This window comes from Solanum pennellii, chromosome 10 (genome assembly GCF_001406875.1).
Source record: "Solanum pennellii chromosome 10, SPENNV200".
Lineage (NCBI taxonomy): Eukaryota > Viridiplantae > Streptophyta > Magnoliopsida > Solanales > Solanaceae > Solanum > Solanum pennellii.
In genome coordinates this window covers 3,157,592-3,173,875 of record NC_028646.1, presented here as the reverse complement: position 1 = coordinate 3,173,875, position 16,284 = coordinate 3,157,592, and the positions used below count along the sequence as shown (strand labels likewise).

General features: G+C 32.1%; 2 protein-coding genes across 2 annotated transcripts; both read right to left on the bottom strand.

Moving 5' to 3' along the window:
• Nucleotides 1-1,168: 1,168 nt before the first annotated feature.
• Nucleotides 1,169-6,203, bottom strand: LOC107032584 (CBS domain-containing protein CBSX5-like). The gene is made up of 2 exons (XM_015234181.2): nucleotides 5,663-6,203; nucleotides 1,169-2,323 (listed from the first exon to the last, which is right to left on the bottom strand). Exons 1-2 carry the CDS (start codon nucleotides 5,995-5,997, stop codon nucleotides 1,477-1,479), a joined length of 1,182 nt encoding a protein of 393 aa, XP_015089667.1. The 5' UTR covers nucleotides 5,998-6,203; the 3' UTR covers nucleotides 1,169-1,476.
• A 634-nt stretch (nucleotides 6,204-6,837) lies between these two features.
• On the bottom strand, nucleotides 6,838-15,526 carry LOC107032148 (snRNA-activating protein complex subunit). Its single transcript, XM_015233723.2, has 11 exons — nucleotides 15,417-15,526; nucleotides 14,232-14,398; nucleotides 13,940-13,995; nucleotides 13,114-13,180; nucleotides 12,901-12,987; nucleotides 11,983-12,071; nucleotides 11,769-11,859; nucleotides 10,774-10,869; nucleotides 10,279-10,404; nucleotides 9,942-10,202; nucleotides 6,838-7,279 (listed from the first exon to the last, which is right to left on the bottom strand). The coding sequence occupies exons 2-11, from the start codon at nucleotides 14,364-14,366 to the stop codon at nucleotides 6,998-7,000; spliced, it is 1,290 nt and encodes a 429-aa protein (XP_015089209.1). The 5' UTR covers nucleotides 14,367-14,398; nucleotides 15,417-15,526; the 3' UTR covers nucleotides 6,838-6,997.
• Between the last annotated feature and the right edge of the window lie 758 nt (nucleotides 15,527-16,284).

The following is a 16,284-nucleotide window of genomic DNA, read 5'->3' as shown; positions in this document are numbered from 1 at the left end:
TCAATTCAAATATATCATTAAAACATCATTAATAATCCAACCACTTAAATATTTAAAAAAATCTAATATTTTGAATAATGTATATTCAATTAACTAAAACGGATATTTTGGTTTAGGTTGTAATCCAACTACTAGATAATGTATCCAGCTAATGAAAATTTAATTAATTTATTACACAAATAAGATTATCTTAGATAAACCTCGTTGACTTTTTAAAAATGTAAAGTAAGATAACGATTAGATTAAATAAAAAATATTGTAAGAAGAAAAATATTAATTTAGTATAATTATTTTTAAAATCTACAATGTCAAACATCACTGTCTGACTTTAATGATTGAATCCTTACCAAATTTTAATCAATTATTATTATTATTATTTTCTGTCTTAAATTATTTATTATAATTTTTAAAAATTAACGTTTAATTATAAAATTTTTAAATTTAACTTGTAATTGTATAGTAAAAATTTGAAAAAGTAATATTCTAAACTTATTTTCTTACACCAACTAAAGATAACTATAAAAGACAATTTGGTGCTTATCTTCTAGTGCAAAAAAAAATAATAATAATAAAAAAAATAAAGCTTTCTGTTTGAGTAGGTTCGTATGGTTTTTAATTGCCTTAACTCAAAATGGTTAGGGTGGGATTCATGGATCAGATAATCTTAAATTCATTCATATTGTTTGGAAAAAAAAGATAAATATACTTCTGAGCTATAGCAAATAGTATGTAAATATCGTCTGTCATACTTTCGAGATATTGGTGTCCTTGTCGTGCAAAAACTAGAGCATGTATACCCTTTATACTAACGGACATACACGTGTTATAATCTTATCCATCGATCCGACATTTATCGACGAATGAGATTGTGCCGCATGTCCCTGTTTAGTCTTCCGTTAAAGTGAAGGGCATATATGCTCTAGTTTATGGACGGCAGGGGTACCAATGTCCCAAAAATATGACGGAGGGCATCCGCATACCATTTACGATAGTTCGGGGTTATATTTGTCCTTTTCCTCATATTGTTTTTAATGAATCAGATGAATTATTTTGGCTGTATTTTATGCCTACAATATTAGAGCATGACTAAATTCAAATTTGTACCGAAAAATCTCGCATTCAAGGGGAAAATGCTCTCTAACAAAGACAATACTCCGAGGAACTCAAATTCGAAAACTCTGATTGAAGATAAAGGAGTACTTACCACTCCACCACAAACCCTGATTGGTTTACTCATTGCACAGCCATGATTCATGAAATTTGATATTTGTAACTTCCACTAACAACAATAATCAATAAACAAAATGATCATTGAAGCAACAAGATCAATAAGTTCCAAACTAACTACAACTCCTTCACTCACCACCAAAAAAACAAAAGAAAAAGGGCTCCCGTTTGTGCAAAAATTTGCAATTTGAAAGAATTTTGACACTATTCTGTGTTGTATAACATGTTATTGCTTCACTGAATTCTCCTTTATCTGGTTATCATCCTCGCGTTTGCAAGGCTTCTGAAAACTTTGAGGATTCCTTTAAACGTTACGTAGCCAATCAAAGTGTTATCCTCATGCATAACCCATACAGAACTTGCGCGATGTGCAAGTGCTTGAATCATCACAGCCACCAATGAACTGTTTGGATAACAAGTGATAGCCTCTGCCCTTCTAGCTGAAGAATATCGTCCTGAGCCATTATTTCTACAAAACCCTAATTCATCATCAGAAGAGCAACTGAGAGAAGCTGAACATGATGATGATGACGTAGATAAAGACGACTCTTCATCCATTAGTTCCAATAACGCACTAAGCTTTTTCTCTTGTAATATCACTTTCACGAGATCAACCAAGTCGTCTGGAGGACCACCACAGTCGATGTATGCCAATAGATCACTAGCTGAAAGTGTCATGACTGCTGCTGCTGCAGTTTCATCACAATAGGCAAGAGTGGAAGGGGAGATTTCACCGATTAATCTGTTGAGATCATCAACAACTGCTACTGAAGTTTGCTCAACATGTGCAAGAGTAAGGGAATCTAAAGCAGAAATTGCAGGTTCGTGGTAACAAATAGTCATCACATTACAGTCTATGACGTTGAGCGATTCAATTGAAGAAGTGGTGATAGGAGAGAAGACACCAATAAAGTTCAGAAGGAAGCGGACAATATCTTCTTGCGTTAGCCAACAATATTCAACTCCATCACGATGTTTGCAACGCAGGGAGGATGATTTACTCTGTGTTTTCCTTGACTTCCCGCCTATGTAATCTTGGATTGGTATAACCAGATTCTGAGTGCCTTCAAGAATGTAATCTATTGCCTGCAGCAAGCTGAACAAAATAACAAAGATACCGCAAGACGATCAATAACATGAAACAACAAATGTAAACAGAATAGCAAAGCTTCATTTAAACTAGGAATGCAGACATATCAAACCTCAATAATGTGCTGCAGGGCGCAGGCCTTCCAAAAGTTGCTCAAGAAAGAGTAATCAAACATATATACACAGGGCGGAGCAGAGCTAGGTGGGGGTTCATTGATTCGGACGAACCCAATAGTTTTTCCGTAAATCCTATATTTGTAATAGAAAATAAAGTAATGACGTGTGAACCCTTAAAACTTATTGACAACTCAATAGAAAGGATTAAGGAAGGAGAAAAAAATTTAAAACTCTCAAACTCCTAATATTGATTCCGCCTCTGTTAATATACATCCTTGATACTAGACCTAGTGAACAAGTAAAACTATAGATTTATAGAAACCACAGACAATTTTGTGGCTAATGAGGAAAAGTTGGATGAAATGGGGTCGGAATATGATGAAACAAGGAAAATGTAGCACCTCTTCATCCCATTGAAATACAATTCATTGTTAGTAAGGTTATGGACTTACGTTTTCGTTTAAATCATATTTATGTATGCTATGTTGAAATTTGAGATAAGAGTATTATGTTAAATTTTTTGTTTTGAATTTATAACTTATTTAGTTTCATTTGTTTTAGTAATATTATTGACTAAAGACTTCACATTGCAAGTCGTTTAATATTTTTTAGCTAGACTTGATAAATTATCTTTTTATCAAACTTACGAAAAGAATGACCTAATTTGACTTGGAACGGAGTTTTAAGAAAAGAAAGAAAATTTTTTAATCTTGTGGTTCTAAATAAAAATTATGTAATATGTATTAAAATGTCTTTTTATCTTGTGATCTTAAACATGTCACGTAGAAAGTCAAAAGTTAAATTTTGTTATCAAAAAATGAATAGGGTCATTCTTTTTTAAATATACTAAAAACAAAAGTTGTATATTCTTTTTGAAACAGATGAAGTAATATTTATGATATTTTATTAATAATAATAATTATTTTATCAAACATGCATTTCATGATGTTCGTAGAAATCTTGTACTTTTAGTATTTACGATTAATTCAACCGAAATATACTTATTGGAAAAATATAAAATGAATTATTTTTTTCATAATATTACTATACTAGTTAAGAATATATGTTTAGTAATTAATATACTTTCAAAAGACAATATATATCATAAATATTTAATTTAATCTCATTTTTATAAAATTTCTTATTTACTGTATCTAGTATAAATTTTAAATAATTATTTTTCTTAAAAAAAATTATTATATTTTACTATTGCAATTGTGCATCTAACATAATTACACTATAATAAACATGCCCTATCGCCATTAGCTTACTGGATGGGGCATTAGTTGGGCCAGTTACACTACGACGAAGATATTTGTGTTTTATTTCTAATAATTTCATACATGAAAAATCAAAGGAAATACACTTTTGTTCTATTTTCAATAGTTTAAAGATCATTTTGTCTATTTTCATACATTAAACTAGTTTTTTATCATAGATTTTGAGAATAGCTTTTGAAAAATTATCTTTAAGGACCCGTTTGGAAATTAGAGTTGGTGTAATTCGTGTAATTACACTATTTTGTCTTGTTTGGGAAGACACATAATTTACTTGGTCAGTTAATAATTGATATAATTGGTAGAGTGTAATTACTTTTTAATTTTTTTTATTTCTATTTTAATTTTTTTTTAACTTCTATTATTTTAAGTTTTTTTAACTATTATTTTTAAAAATTGAAAAAGTTTATTTTCATTTTATATTATTATATTTCTTTTTCTTTTTATTTTCAATCTTACTTTACGTGATTTTATGTAATTTTCTCGTATTATCTATTTATTTATGCTATGCTTATTTTCTCGTTAAATTAATTTTATTAGTATTTTAATTTTTAAATTAAAATAAAATTTATTGTTAAGTAAGGTTACAGACTTATGTTTTCTTTGTTAAGAAAAAATAAAAATAAATCATATTTATTGCTATTTTGAAATTTTGGTATAAGAGTATTATATTAAATTTTTTGTTCTGAATTTATAACTTATGTTATATTTTCAGTTCATTTGTTTTAGTAATATTAAATTTATATTACATGTCGTTTTTTAATTAGACTTGATAGATTATATTTTTATCAAACATTTGATCATTTATGACATTCTATTTATATATTATTCTTTTTATCAAACATGCATTTCGCGATTTTAGTAGAAATTCTATACTTTTAGTTGTTACGATCAATTTAATTGAAATATTTGAATTTGAAAAAATATAAATCAATTATTTTTTCATAATATTAGTTTAAAAAATATGTTTATTAATTAATATATTTTAAAAAAATAATATATATCTTAAATATCTAATTTAATGTCATTTATAAAGTTTCTTATTTGTCTAGTATAAATTTTAAATAATTAATTTTTGTTTTTAAAATTTATTATAGTTTATGATTTCGAACATCTGCAATTACATTGTCACATCCAAACAGGACGTGTGTAATTACAATGTAATCACACTGTGGCAACCAAACAGGACAGTATAATTAGTAGACATTGTAATTACTAGGCTGGTAATTAATTACACCAATTTCAATTACCAAATGATTTTCCAAACATACCCTAACTATCTATTTGATCATTAAATTTTATCCAAAATCCGATCTTTGAAGATTTTCAAGTTTCATAAAGCATGATCAAAGTTGTTTTTGGGAGTTCCACTCATAAAAGTTCAATCGTTTTCCAGATAAAATGTATGTCCAAACACATCTCGTAATTCAAATTTTCAACTTTGAAATCTATGATCATATGGGAGCTAAATAACCAAATAGGTATCCAAATTCAAAAGAGAAAAATACTTCATATGATCCATTTTATATGTCATCAATTTAGATTTTACAGTTCTTAAGAAAATTGTATACTTATTTATTATTTTCTTGAAATCAAGTTTTCAATAAATAATACAAACTAATTATTTTTTATTAATTAAATTGACCTATTAATACAAATTAATCACTTAATTTTTCTATGTTGATCAAATTCATACCTTCAAAACTTACCACTCTCGAACATAATATAAAGAGAATAATGTCAATGAAAATACTTCTTTCGTCTGTTTTTAATTGTCACGTTGCCAGTTACAAAAATTAACCGATTTTTAAAATAAAATTAGATCATAACCACTATATATTGTATTATGATAGAAAAAAATACATGATTTTACAAAAGAAAAATATCACAAGTCTATTTTTAGCTAGGACGACGTGTAAATAAAAACGAGAGAGTATTCGGTATTCACTAACCTTGAATTTGGCGCCAAATGCCTCACAATTAAATTTCCTTTGGGCAAAATCTGTGAAACGGATGTCTCCAAAGCCTTTGAAGGATTCTCCGAATTCTCATTTTTACAGAGAAAGCAAATCACATCAAACATACAAATCTTCCCAACACATCCACATTCACCTTCCAGAACATTCTTCGAATGGTTACAGCTCCACACGCTCACATAAGGCTCGTTTGATTTATTCAACAGAGCTAACGCCTCCGAAACGGTGGCTGCCGCTGACAATGGCTTCAATGTCGGCTTCCCTACGCACAGATCTGACACATTCCGGTTAAGAAATGTAGGAACTGCCATGTATTGAGAAAATTACACGGATTTGAAATTTTGGATAGTATTGGGAGAAGATGAAGAAGAAAAATTATAAGCTGACGGCGGACCGGTAACGGGAAGTTTGATAGAAGTAGACGGCGGAACGATAATGGGAGGTTTTTTCCGTGACCGCCGTACACGGAAGAGATCCGGTGGTGCTTTTTTGGAAATGAGGATTATGAAGAAGGTAAAAATTTCTGATATTTATATGGTGATTAATTACTGGTAAACTATTGATTAGTGGTGATCCTTTTTTATTCTTAACATGGTCCACACATTTTTTTCTTTCTAATATTTTGATTGAGTATTCGAGCAATGATAAAGTTATCTTACGTAATCTATAAGTTATGAATTTAAATTGTAAAAATAAATTATAATGCTAGTGTTAGAATAAGATGTGGGTGGTTCACAAAATTAAGGTTAGGCATATTATTTGAACATATTTCGTTCGACAATTAGAATAAATCAAACTTTCATCGAAGAAAAGCAAATAATCATAAAAATTCTTGTAAGAATCAAGAATGAAGTTTTTATTTCGTACATGTCAGATATCCACATTAGAATACGATTAATGCGGGGCCAATTTTTGAAGCAACACTCCCAACAAGAGAACTAGAAAAATTGGTCAATAACTAGTTCAACTTCCTTGTATCTCAATTTTCAACTTCATGTCTTTGATTATTCAATGTGTTGAAATATTATTGTCATTTGACAATAATAGATTTGTTTTGGAAAATATTTTTCATTTTCCAAACGAGGCAGCGGAAAGTATTTTTCAATTTTTTTTACATCATAACAAACGAACCAACGACAACATACTCAGTGTTATCCCAAAAATAAAATCTGAAAAGGATAGGTGTACGCAGGTAGAGAAGGTTGTTTTCGAAAGACCAAATATACCCCTACCTGTAAATTGTATGCAGGAATAAAACACACACAAAAAGAAAAGGGATTACTACATAACTTGTGCTGTTCTGATTACATTCTACTCATGGAGATACTCATACACAGAAAAATCATCATAAAGCAAAGACCCATCTACATAATGGAGCATGTAATAGCACAGTTCACAGAAGTAGCAAGGATTTTCAGCAGCCCATTTATCATCAACAGTCACCTTAACTGCTTTAAAAATCTTGCAAACAGAGCATTTCTGGAACCTCAATTTTGGCTGAAAGGTAATCAGTGGATACGCGGCTCGGTTTTGTACGTCCTCAGGGTGTATCATCCTCATGTCTCTTATTACAACTAGATGCTTGCAGTCTCCCTTTATGTCATGCAAAAACAGACAAAAAATCAATATAAGATATAAATAGTACTCGTGCTAAACATGATCGAGTTTAACAACGGAAAAAATTTACAGAATCAAGTATTTCAAAGGTATTTGCAAGTAAATCTCAATGATGCTAGCGGGAGCCCTATAGACCATGCCAAACAGACACAAATCCATGAACATCTATATATAAAGTACTACAATTCATGCTAAACATAACGTTTGACAATGAAACATTATTACAGAATAAAATACATTTAAGGTATTGCAGGTAAATCTCAATGATTAATAGGTTGGATCAGTGTTTGTCAAATGCGCGCTTAACCCCTAAACGAGGCTCAAAATGTGTTGAGCACTTCGCCTCGGTTAATGTGTCTTCAGTATCATCGTTAAAGTTCTACGGCATATTTTTTCTTGCCAATGAACGTCTGACACACTAAATAACTGAGAGTTCATTTTTGTAGTAGCTTTTTCTTTGTTCATATATTTGTCATTCATCCTTGTAATTATTAGCCTTGATCTAAAACCTCTATGTTTGTATTTTTCTCCCTTTCTGCCTCTTTCCATTAAAGTTCATGCTTTATTTGACGCTTTATGTTTAAAGGCTCCACGGACATTAGAGCTTTTTTGCACTTTTTGAAATTAAACATGCCATTCCGGGATTGGATTTGCAGCCTCGTGGTTCATCTACACCATATATCAGTTAGGTTAATCAGTTTTAACCTCACTGACGGTCTTTCCCATTTTTATCTCTCTCATTGATCATTGCCTTGGTGATGGATGAACTGACGCAGAATGTCCAAGGGGAGGTGTCATGGTGTATGTTGTTGGTAGATCATATAGTACTGAGTGACGAGACTCAAAGCGGAGTTAACAGTAGGCTGGAGGTTTGAAGACAGACTCCGGAGTCGTATGTGTTCAGGTTGAGCAAAACTAACACAGTATTTGAGTGCAAGTTCAGTGACGCAACTTATGAGGCAAATGTGAAACTGAAGATCGATACACAAGTCATCCCCCAGAGTAGCAGTTTCAAGCATCTAGGGTCAATAATCCAAGGAAATAGAGAGATTGACAATGATGTTACACATTGTATTAATATGGGTGAATGAAATGGAGACTCACATCTAGTGTTATGTGTGATAAGAATGTGGTGTCATCGAGACTTGGAAGGTATATTTTATAAAGTAGTTGTTAGATCAGCTACTTGTATGAGGCAGGGTGTTAGCCGGTCAAGAACTCGCACATCCAGGAGGTTGAGATGGATGTGTTAAGAGAGATAGGATTAGGAAGGAAATTTGGGACAAGGTGGGAATGGCCTTCTTGGTGGAAAAGATGAGGGAAGCAATTGAAATGGTTCAGGTATGTGAAGACGAGAAGTTTGGAGGGGGTGTGGGAGGTTTTTATGGTGGATCTGAAGAGAGGTAAAAGTAGGCTGAAGAAGTGTTTGAAAGAGGTGTGATTAGACAAGGCATGACATACCTGCAGCTTAGCAGGACATGACCCTAAATAAGAGGATATGGAGGTCTAGGATAAGGGAACAAGGTTAGAAGGCAGTCAAGTGTAGTCTAGTATGCTTTACTTGACGGGGGTCTATCGGAAACAATCTCTCTTAAGTTCACAAGATAGGGCAAGGACTGCATACACACTACCCTCTCTAGACCTCACTTATGAGATTACACTGGATGTGTTGCTCCCCTCCCAAAAAAACAGAGAAAAAGATCTACCACTAATTGTGTCATAATACACCCTTGCCTATTTTATTCCATAGAAGGACAAAAATATCCTTTACCATTTTTCAATGAAGGAAATTGGAATAAATGACTTGTTGATCCCTCAGAAGCTCCAGACACTCTTATAGGAGCTCTTGTACACCACAGAGCCTTCCCAACCACTTCTATTGCTACAAGAGTATACACTAAAAGTTCTGCATCTATCTGAAATCTAGTTTATAGTGATTCAAGGTTCTATTTTCTATGTCAAGAAAAACTTTGTAGTGATTGAAGATGCTGAAAGGTACGAGTTGAACCTTAAATCATGTAGAAATTCACTGCCTGAAATCTATAACTTCAGGATATCAATGCAGACTTAACAAAACATAGTAGAATCAAATAATTATTATAAGTGAAACCAACTAGTTACGATTGAAGTTTTTGTTGTTACATTTAACATTATGTCCTGGTAGAGATGAGTGTGAGATTCAAAAAACTTCTATTTTTAAAAAAGTCTACCATTGGCCTTAAATGACATTATTTCCCAGCATTGGAAGGATATGGCTCTGAAGAGAGGAACAAATACAGAGGATTCATAATACCCGACACCACTAGATAAGGATGGAGGCATAGTGGCGAACTGGCAATTGTTGAAATAGAAAATGCCTGTCTCTATCAATAATTGGATATCGTCCAAGAGAAAATCAAAAAATTGGTGGTCTTTTTTTTTTGACAAGGGAAACCCGCAGCCGCTACCCTTTGGGTGCGCACAGAATTGGGTAGTCTTGATGGATGACTGGAACTATATGTCATGATATGTGTATACTCATTGTATTTATCTTAAGACTTCTGTGGTGAAGTATTACTAATGAACATTGATTTGAATTATTAATGAAAAATTCCCCTGAGCAACACAAAAACAAAACAAACTGAAAAAGAAATATTACCTGGTGACAGTAAAGATATCCAGCACCAAGTCGAAACCGTAAGTCACAGAAGCGGGTTTTTTGCATTTGAATGGTCTTGAAATGGGGCAATTGTGGTCCAATTTTACTGCCAAAAAGTGCCTTCTGTTTTTGTGGCAGTTCACTAGAAGCGATAGATTCCCATTTTTCCACCGCCTCACTTCTAGAATCTTGAAGCCAATCAAGTATTGGCTTACTGTAGTCAGTAGCAGAAGGATGCCTGAAATCATTGCAAAAGACATCCTATGGAAAATATTTAGGTTGGTGATGACAAAATTGATAGTAATCATTTGGAAGAAAATTTTGCTAGACCACTTACCTCCACGAGGAAAAAGCCCGAAGGGTCATTTTTGCCTGTCTTTTTCATTATCTCATCAGTAATGCAATAAATCTTGTCTCTCATTTCTGTCAAAAATTGCCGCCCAAGGACCAGAAATTCTTGTGTCTACAGATAGATATCATCATAGTCAGTTGTAACAATAGGACAGAAGTTACATGAGTACTACTAAAACAGAAGTAACAACAGGATGGTATTTGATCATCCTCAACAAGGTTAACTATATTGTTTCAATACTATGGCAGCGGGTCGGAATAGTCAAAGCATACAAAATGCACCCTGAATAAGCTATAACCTAGCAAATAGCATCTATCTCATAATACAGATAAGGTATCAAGCATACTGTTCCCAGAGAATTAATATGACTACTCTAGAGAATGAAGATGAAAGGTGGCAGATAACACAAATATACAAATGAAATAATATTAAACTTCATTTCATCAGCGCTTCAAACAGCAATAAAGAGCATGTTCATACTTTTGTCCATGTCTTTTTGTAATGATAAATCTCAACACACAGGATAGCTTCTGGAAACTGCACTGCAATATGTTCACGAGTATTTACTGCTCTCACCTGCCATTAAAAAACCAAGATCAAAATCAACAAACCATCATCTGTTTATAACTAAGATAGCAGAAATTTTGGGGACTAAAACTATGCACATCTAATTCAGAATAAAACTGCTATAAAATTACTTTAGCCTGCTCTTGAAAGCGACATTGGAAAGATCATGATGCCATCACAGAACATACTACAGATTTACAATTTATGCAAGTGCAATGTATTGGCTAACATGAAATTACTTTAGCCAGATATCACCTATATGGATCTTTTTTCTTCCAATGTGCTCATCTTCAGCCAAAGTCTACACTGATTCCGAGAAATTGTAGGTCATTCAACAGAAATCCCGTGATTTAGGTCTACCTCATTCCTTTTTAACACCCTCACTCACCACAATCTTACACCTATAGGCCAGTGCATATGTAGGTATACAGAGGATAGGACTAAACCATCCCAAGTGACTTTCTCCTATTTTATCCTCAATGTGTGCTCCTTGCACCTTCTAGTAAATGTGGTAATTTTTTGTTCTTGCCTCATTTATCAAATAAATTAGACCATTCCAAAAACGGAATTTCAACAAACAGAATGCTGATCTACCATGCACGCCAGACTTTTGCAGTCATAGGGGAAAGGAGAGTTGGATGGTCACACAGTTGCATCATGGCATTTGAAAGTAATAAAATTTGCAATGAGATTATGTGGGGAGATGAAAACCATTCAATTATATCTCTTAGGTGATTAGAAGTCTCTCCTTCAAATAAAGGAAAAAAGACTGAATTGGTCATTAATTTTTTTTAACAGCCGGAATAATCCTTAAACTAACTTAAGCCTTGCTCAGACTTTAAAAATTCTAGACTCATCCAAAACCAGGACATACAGTAAAAAAGAATCAAGATTCTTAGAAGCATAACCTTTGTTCCCAAGCTTACTGACTTGAGTGATATCATCCTACCACTCTTACTGGAGGATGTTGGAGCAGAGTGGCTGCTGCTGCAACTACCACTGAACCAATATAAAAACGCTAGCTAAGATGAAGAACACAAAATATGCAAATAGAAACAATGGATATAACAGGTTGGTTTAGTCATAAATAAAAGCATATCAACTAGAAACGATGATCTGTACTTGAAAGAGTGCAATCGTGCAGCTGCTTTCTCTTCCTCTTGTTTCTCTTTAACTTTTGCAAGTTGTTCCACCTTCAGAATATAGTGTTCCTACAAAATGCAAGAACATCAACTTATTATTTGAAAAAGTAAACAAGCAAACACTCTTACATTAAAACTGCAACAAGAAAGAAAATGGCAAAAAAATGAGCAACCACTATCATGTCAATGAAACGAATGTATGTAAGGTGTGACTAAATAACTGGCAGCTTTTATATGCCAAATTATGTTCCACATTCTCTGTTCTCCTGTTCAAATTTTATATCTTGGGGGGGTCAATATGTCCTGATCAAATATTATTTTCTCCTGTTTAAAAAAATGTATTGCTAAACTTGGGAGATCTCTCCATTTCAACTTGTTGGAACTTAAGTTGTATGAGCTACTAGGACTAATATGACAATAGAAATATATTTCTTTGAGTTTTAAAGGCTTTTTCCTGTGATTGGCTGGTGGAGCTTCCGTTCATGATTCATCACTTCTAAAGTATGTGTTATGGAGTATTGACATTCAGTTTTCATACATCCACTTCTTCCTATCTATGATAAACGCTTGTAAGTCTAAAATCGGAAGTAAATTCTTAAGGGATTAAAAAGATGAAAATAAGCTTGAACGTTTCTTTAACTCTTTAGTCTTGATACATCTTAACCTAAATCATCAATATAAAACAAAATGCTAGATTACTCATCCAAGCGATCCGATAGTCCCAGTTAATGCATAGTATGACAATATAGAACCCTCACTCGTGATAGGATAGGACACATGCTTCAAGTAAGACGAGGAAACAGGACTCAAATTACCGAGAACTAAAGAAAGACTTCAATACAACAGAAAATAGAGTGTCAGAAAAGATATGTATAACAGAAAAAGGTCACCAGCATACATCAACAGTATTCTTGTTCTTCCGTTTCCTCTTGTTGGTCTTGCTTTTATCTGGACCTTTGTTGTTGAGGATCCCTAACTCGTCATCCTGTTATCATTACATGAAGATCCCTTTTATTTTATTTTGTAAGTGAAAATTTGGAAACCTTTTTTCGGATTAATGAGAATTTGTAAACCAACTCTTTGATGGCTGCTTATAATTAAGCATTGATACCTTAAATGCTTCTTCAAAGGCCTGAGCCACCAATTCCTCTTCACAGATAATTTTAAGATCTTCAATCCTGCAAGAATCAATGACCAAAGTCAGATCAATCAGAGTAGACCGCTCAAAATTTAAGAAATAATCCAGAGGTCCTCTTACCAAAGTGAAATTGAAGAGTCAATATCTTAATATCATAACTATTACGTACAACTATTTTTCTTTTGGACAAGTGCTGAGCAGCCAGGAGCAGAAATGTGATTTAAAAACATAATCAATTACAATATTCTTTAAACTACGTTCGCTAAATTAAAGTAAAAGAAAAAAATTAATAGTTGTCACAAGTAACTTGTAGACAAAAAAGAATTTACCAACAACCTACTAACAAGGTGTTGTTGATAAATACAAACCATTCAAAAAACTCCTATACACGAAATAGAATCAATGAGACCATCCCCTCAGTCACTATTACTTTATGTCATCTCCTCTGTCTAAATAACAAACTTGGAGCAGAATATTCCAAAACCCAAACTCTGGAAAGGAAAAAGAAACTGTTCATCCAACAAAACCCAAAGACTCACAAACAGAGAGCTGATGTCGGCAAAAGCTAGAGAAATCTCTCAAATTGTTCCAGGAAATCCTGTTTCAATTGTCACTCTCATATCCGTGACATGGTAAACCAAAAAACTTGCAGTGTTGCATGTCAAAGAAATGAACTAATCACCATCTGAAATTAATTAAAGGATATGCAAGAGAAAGTACGCAGAAGGTACATATGATACACATCGGTTTTATCTCCTTTTCTAGCATCAAAGAGGAGCAGAGTAGAGGAAACACTTACGATATCTCATCATCAAACATTTCCAGTGAATCAGAGGACAACTCTGCCTTGAGGCGCTGCATAACAAAATTAAGATCTTTAAAATACTGACCATAGTTTCAGAAATTATGACAGCCAAAATGGCCTTTTTCTTCTTTCTTTCATTTTTATTTTTGTTTATTCGGGATCCAGGGGAGCTATGCATCAAACTACTGATACAAGTATGTGTTCACATGACCATGGAATCTATAGAAGGCATAAAAGCTTCAAATAACGAGTGCCAATATAATCCAAAGTTGAAACAGCTTCATACCTCAAGTTCATGGAAGATGCTGACCTCAAAGTCAGCAACCTTAGTGAGTGGACCAACCATATCAGAAATGTAAATAGGACCACCACGAGGCACAGTAACATAGTTTTCATCTGCTGAAGCCTCAGGGTCCAACATTGAAGAACTTATTTAACAGTTACGAGCTGAAACTGGATAAGAGAAAGAACAGTTAAGCATATAGTGGGAATCTCAATTCTCAGATCATATTACTCTACGTGTATCTTCGTCTAGGAATACAAAAAATAATGACGTCAGAAAAATCAACACTCAATTCAGGCAAAATATACACGTATGTTTTCTGAACTTCATATAAAATATAATGAAAAGGGAGGTCAGATTGCTTAGCAGTGTCAAGCTGCAGCAATAAGTAAAAGAGGCAGCTAAGTGCAACTGCGAGATAGTGAAACTGAACAAGAAACAAACTCAACATAGCGTCACACCTATTTCAAAGGAATGAATACTACAAGAGAGAGTTCAATACACTGCCTAGGCTAACAGGTCAATATATATTTCAGCAGGGGTTAGGGAAGAATATACACATTCTGCAAAAGAAATACTACCTCTTATGAATGCACAAAACAAGTTTCAGTATTCTTTAAAAAAGAAAACAAAACGTTCTTTCAGAATTCAAAGAAACATAATCTAAAAAAGAAACATCAGTGGAATTCTTATAATCTTGATTCCATTACAACACTAAAAATAATTCTATATAAAGCATTCTTTCGAGATTTATTTCCCAGAGAACATTCTTCAAAAAGATTACATGGTCACCAAAACATAAAATGCTTTCTGCAATCAATTAGTAGACATACGATAACCAAATACTACTCTATAAACCAATATCCCATGAAACATTTATTGAGTAAAACAACTGGATAAAAAATAACTGAGTGTGTTTGTAACCCACAAAACCCTAGAAAAAACCAGATTATTTATAATATATCAGCATTCAACAGCATAATAATGCTTGTTTTCCCTTTTAGTTTTGCGAACTCAATTGGATTAAATATGTGAGCTTATATATATTTCGCCTTGGCGGCTCAACCAATAAAGCAGTGGCAGCAAAAAAAATCCAAATTCAGAGACGAAGATGCACAGAAAAGAAACAAATTCCAATAAGAGGTAAAATTACACGAACAAACAAAAGCAGAGGAAGGAAATACATACCTAAAAGAGAAAACCACATTTGATGAAACAAAATACCTAATTATATATGCTTCTCTCTCCTTCTCTTTTTAGTTTTATGTATACTACCATATACAAATAGTTGTCAAAAAGGTTTTTAGTTTTATGTATACTACATATACAAATAGTTGTCAAAAAGGAAAGAGAAAGCATTAATTTTTAAAAAAATCATATTGTATTTATCCACAGTTAATTTTATTTAATTTTTAAAAATTAAATTAGATTATATTAAATTAATATATTAAATAAAAAATTTAGATATTAAAAAATTATACGAAAAATATTATAAATTCTAATTTTATATGTAATATATGTACAAAAATACATCATATAATGTTAATCAAAATTATTATTGTTTTAATCTAAAAAGAAAACTATGACAATTAAAAATGGATGAGGTTGTATTGTGTGTGCATTTTTTAAATTTTATTATTGATGTAATTATAATTAAAAATCATAGATAATTAAATTTATAGTTACTTTTTGTATCTTAATTTATCTAACTCACTTCAATTTGAATCAACTATGTTTTAATATTGTCTTCAATTTTTGAGGTTTTCTATTAAATATTTTAAGCTCAAATAATGTGATTATCAAATAATCAGATTTAAAAAATATTGTAACTTTAAATGTGATAAAGTAACAATCATTATAATATTGATTTTTGTATTTAAAAGTATTTATCAAATGTTATATAAGTAAAAATGGTATTCTAATTGACATATTCAATAAAATACAGTCTTAATTTTATTTTTAAACACTTTTAGAATAATCTTGATAGTTTCTATAATAATTGATTCTTTTGAAAAAAAAATTCAAAACTATCATCAATAAAAGAGATTGAAATATT

Excerpts from the sequence above, each read along its gene's own strand:
- LOC107032584 (XM_015234181.2), bottom strand. The coding sequence starts at position 5,997 with ATGGCAGTTCCTACATTTCTTAACCGGAATGTGTCAGATCTGTGCGTA. Across the intron at positions 2,324-5,662 it reads CATTTGGCGCCAAATTCAAG|CTTGCTGCAGGCAATAGATT; the intron begins GTTAGTGAATAC and ends TATTTTGTTCAG.
- LOC107032148 (XM_015233723.2), bottom strand. The coding sequence starts at position 14,366 with ATGTTGGACCCTGAGGCTTCAGCAGATGAAAACTATGTTACTGTGCCT. Across the intron at positions 13,181-13,939 it reads ATGTTTGATGATGAGATATC|GATTGAAGATCTTAAAATTA; the intron begins GTAAGTGTTTCC and ends TGATTCTTGCAG. Across the intron at positions 12,072-12,900 it reads AGAACAAGAATACTGTTGAT|GAACACTATATTCTGAAGGT; the intron begins GTATGCTGGTGA and ends TGCATTTTGTAG.